The sequence below is a fragment of the Belonocnema kinseyi genome, chromosome 5 (genome assembly GCF_010883055.1).
Source record: "Belonocnema kinseyi isolate 2016_QV_RU_SX_M_011 chromosome 5, B_treatae_v1, whole genome shotgun sequence".
NCBI lineage: Eukaryota > Metazoa > Arthropoda > Insecta > Hymenoptera > Cynipidae > Belonocnema > Belonocnema kinseyi.
In genome coordinates this window covers 32,189,244-32,192,836 of record NC_046661.1, presented here as the reverse complement: position 1 = coordinate 32,192,836, position 3,593 = coordinate 32,189,244, and the positions used below count along the sequence as shown (strand labels likewise).

Genomic DNA, 3,593 nt, shown 5'->3' with positions numbered 1-3,593 from the left:
TTTCAGTGAAGTTTCTACCAAAATGCAGTACCTAAACGTACTTTATTGCACTCTAATACATTTCCCGAAGTTTCAGCTCGATATTTTACTTACAAAAAAAGTACATACGTATTATAAGGCAATAAAAGTAATTTATTGCATTTTAAAAATGTTCCTCAATTTTCCGCAATTTTTTTATTTTTATAAAGCCGTGAGTGCATGGAGGCGGCTAGGTGCCACTTTGGATTTAGAGAATTAGACGAAAGAAAGGTCGTCTAATTACTGTCTGTCACCTCCCACTTCGAAAATAATCCCAAGTAATTTTTTCGTTTAAGAACAAATTTTTTTATCAATTATATTTTATGTATAAATATTCTTAGAAGTATAATTTAAAATAAATATTTTTGAAATCGCAAGAGATGTAAAAACTGAGGATTCTTAAAAGAGTAAGAGTGGTTTTCCCAAGCAGAAATTAAAAATCAGGAACCAAAATGTTGAAAATTTAAATCTAAGTTTTCCAACTAATGTAAGTATTTTAATTAAAAGTACCTGAATTTCTAAACGTTCAAATGAACAAAATACTGTTTCCAAGTATATTACAAGTTTCTTTTGATAACCTATTATTTTTAATCTTCAAATTTAAAATAAATATAAATAATATTTCTTGTATATGAAAATTAATGGTCTTATTTACTATGATTTTCTTTGAATGTATTATTGACAAGGCACTAAAAACAATTTTATGCATTTTAAAAACATTCCTCACTTTTCCACAATTTCTTTATTTTTACAATACATCGACCAGTAGATAAAGCATTTTTCTGATTTCAAGTAAGTGTATAGTTATTCATCTAAGAGCCGATCTCTGCTAAGAGCCACCTTGGATTCAGGGAATTAGACGAAAGCATGGTCATAGGAAACACGAGACTATGCATGCCATCCTAACTTGTCCGAGCGGGGTTGAATCCACGGGAGGGGGAGAATTCCATGAGTGGGGAGAGCCGTCATCTTACGATGTGCCATTTGATTATGCGCACGAGCATTTTTGCCGACAAACTGCATAAAAATATAAACATGTGGGCGCTGCCATGTTTGTCTCGGGACATCAAAAGTCCCTTGTTTCCTATGTCCATGGACGAAAGAAAGGTCGACGCAGGTAGATTCATTTATTGCCGGATTCGGTTAAATGCCTACGATATATATATATATATATATGCTCTGAATTATGATTAAGGGTGGGCTCATACGGGCCCATTCCCTATCTTATACGCCATTTCCCCACACTACTACCCACCTCATCTCTGCTACTACAGATTCACTTTGAAACAGTGCGTTTAACATTTTGACGACGCGGCTGATGAGAAAATCATTTTTCCCGAGTTTCCTGCCTCTTCGCAGTCCACATTTACGAATGTGTATTCTGAAAGACCATAAACTTGCATTTTCACGCTGATAGAATTTCTTTCCGGTTTATAATTAGGATAATTTGCCTATTTAGAGTGTCAAGTTGCGAAGTGAGAGAACATAACCTCAAAAATGACAACAGAAGCGACGGTTCTTTTTGCGAAGCTAGAAGCTTTAAAAGACATTAGGTGAGTGAAATAAAAACTTTTTGTTTTATCAATTTATTCATGTTTATAACCGTTTTTTGACGTTATTCTTCATGTAACGAATTTCTAGTCTGAAGACAAAACATGATTGATGCTTTCTCAATGGAGGGATGTGAAAGTAAAGCCTACCCGGTAACAAGCGTTGAATTCAGAAAAATTAAGAATTTGTATTCCTATGAATACGCGATTTTTCTTCCGTCTAAAAATCCCCCAACGGGAACAGAAAAGGTGCAAACCCTATTCCTCTCAATCGACTTAGTAAAATTCAATGAAAGCATTTATTTAACCTATTTTTCATTATTAAATCATTTTATAACTTATAAATTAAAAAAATATTCAAATTTATATTTATTTATATTTTAATAATTTATTTAAACATCTTTAAAAATGCAACAAAGAAATCTATGTAAATGTGAGAATTTAAATAAGTTTAACTCAAGAGAGGCAGAGTTGAATTGGTGAGAATTAAAATGTGAGAATTTACATTCCGCATGAAGGAATTAAAACAACTTATTACACATATTTTGTGAACTTACTAGAAGGAATTAATATAATCAAAATATGAACACTTCTGAGGAATAAAAAATAACTGTGAGGTGCGTTACCGGTACAATTAAAAGGAATTAAATATATTAAAAACACGTTCTCTTTGGGAGAATAGAAAACTGTGTGGCGGTCGCTATGGAAATAGCAGTAACTAAGTTTAGCAGGTATCTTATTCTTATTGTGGCATTTTAGACGGATGGACAAATCGCGCATTCAAAATAATAGAATGATCTTCACTTTTGCGGTGAAATCTGAAAATTTTAATTTTTCTCTATTCTGCGCTTATTACCGGGTAATGTATCTAAATGAAAAATGTCGAGGAAAACTCAATAAATTGAAAAAGAATCATTGTTTGCCTTAATAAACATCGGGTATTGATTATATTTATGAAAAAACTGATGAAACTTTAGTTTTGCATATTTTCAAGAGATAAGGTTCATGTTTGGTGAAGCTAGCTGCTGGAATTTAATCATTATGGAAAATTTAATTAATAGTCTAGGCATCTTGTACGACAAAACAGCCTTTTTACCGTATTAAGTAGGCAATTTGCGTTTTTTTTTTGTTAAAATGGTTTAGTAAGGGGCCAAGTTATATAGGGTGCCAAGTTATAGTCCTCCAAAGAACCCGGATTTTTTTTAAAAAAGAGGCGAAAACCCCCAATTCTGAACTTCGTGTCTGTACTTTGAAACCTGTTAATTAAAAAAAAAATGTTCCAAACTTCAATTAAAGTAGACGCAATTTCGATTATAGAGGATTAAATTCTACTTAAAATAAAAAAAAATGTTTTAGCTCATATAGGTCACGAGTTATGACCATGAAACAATGGCCCTTTCCATTCGGAAGGCTCTGTATGTAACTTTTTTCTCTTTTTTTTATCAAAAATAATCATTTTGTTCAAAAATTGTTTAAATAATAAGTTTCACTCTACCAATTTTGTGCATATTTAGTGTATTTACTTTGTGAAAATCACTTCCAGAATATCTGTTGTCGAAATTAAATGAGAAAACAAATTAACTAGTTATTATTATTATTTTTACACCATTAAGCCATTTCCCTTTCGGGGTAGGCGTGACTCACTCGGCAGGGGAAATGAGTAATGTGTGGAAGGGATAGAGATTTTTCAGATTGATCCAGAATTCTCGTGCTATTTAAGTAAATAACACGTTCGTTCCGCAACACTGCTCCGACCCAGGTTGCTGATCAATCTCTCTAGCAATCACCCCAAGCGAAGAACCTCACGAAGTTATGTAAGGTTCCCCACTTGGGTTCATTAATAGCCAAGGTCTTTGTTTCAGGCGTCATTCACTCTACTGACACTCTTTTTATTAACTATATGCCGCCATACTTTTCTGTCCAGGCATACTTCTCTAGCTTCTTTTATGTCCATGCATTTTTTCATGCAGGCTCTCGTGTTTCTGTGACTTCTTATATCTCTTCTAACTAGGGTCTCATTCACAC

At 33.0% G+C, this 3,593-nt stretch overlaps 1 protein-coding gene across 4 annotated transcripts in view; it reads left to right on the top strand.

Annotated features, from left to right (window-relative positions):
- Positions 1-1,145: 1,145 nt before the first annotated feature.
- LOC117173959 (zinc finger C4H2 domain-containing protein) overlaps positions 1,146-3,593 on the top strand; it is a 36,543-nt gene continuing 34,095 nt past the window's right edge. Inside the window, exon 1 of one of the 4 annotated variants that reach the window (XM_033362605.1) lies at positions 1,146-1,571. In XM_033362605.1, the coding sequence (XP_033218496.1) occupies positions 1,516-1,571 (56 nt within the window). In that variant the 5' untranslated portion in view covers positions 1,146-1,515. The remainder of the gene's footprint in view (positions 1,572-3,593) is intronic. The other 3 variants (XM_033362606.1, XM_033362608.1, XM_033362607.1) reach the window with 3 other exon arrangements.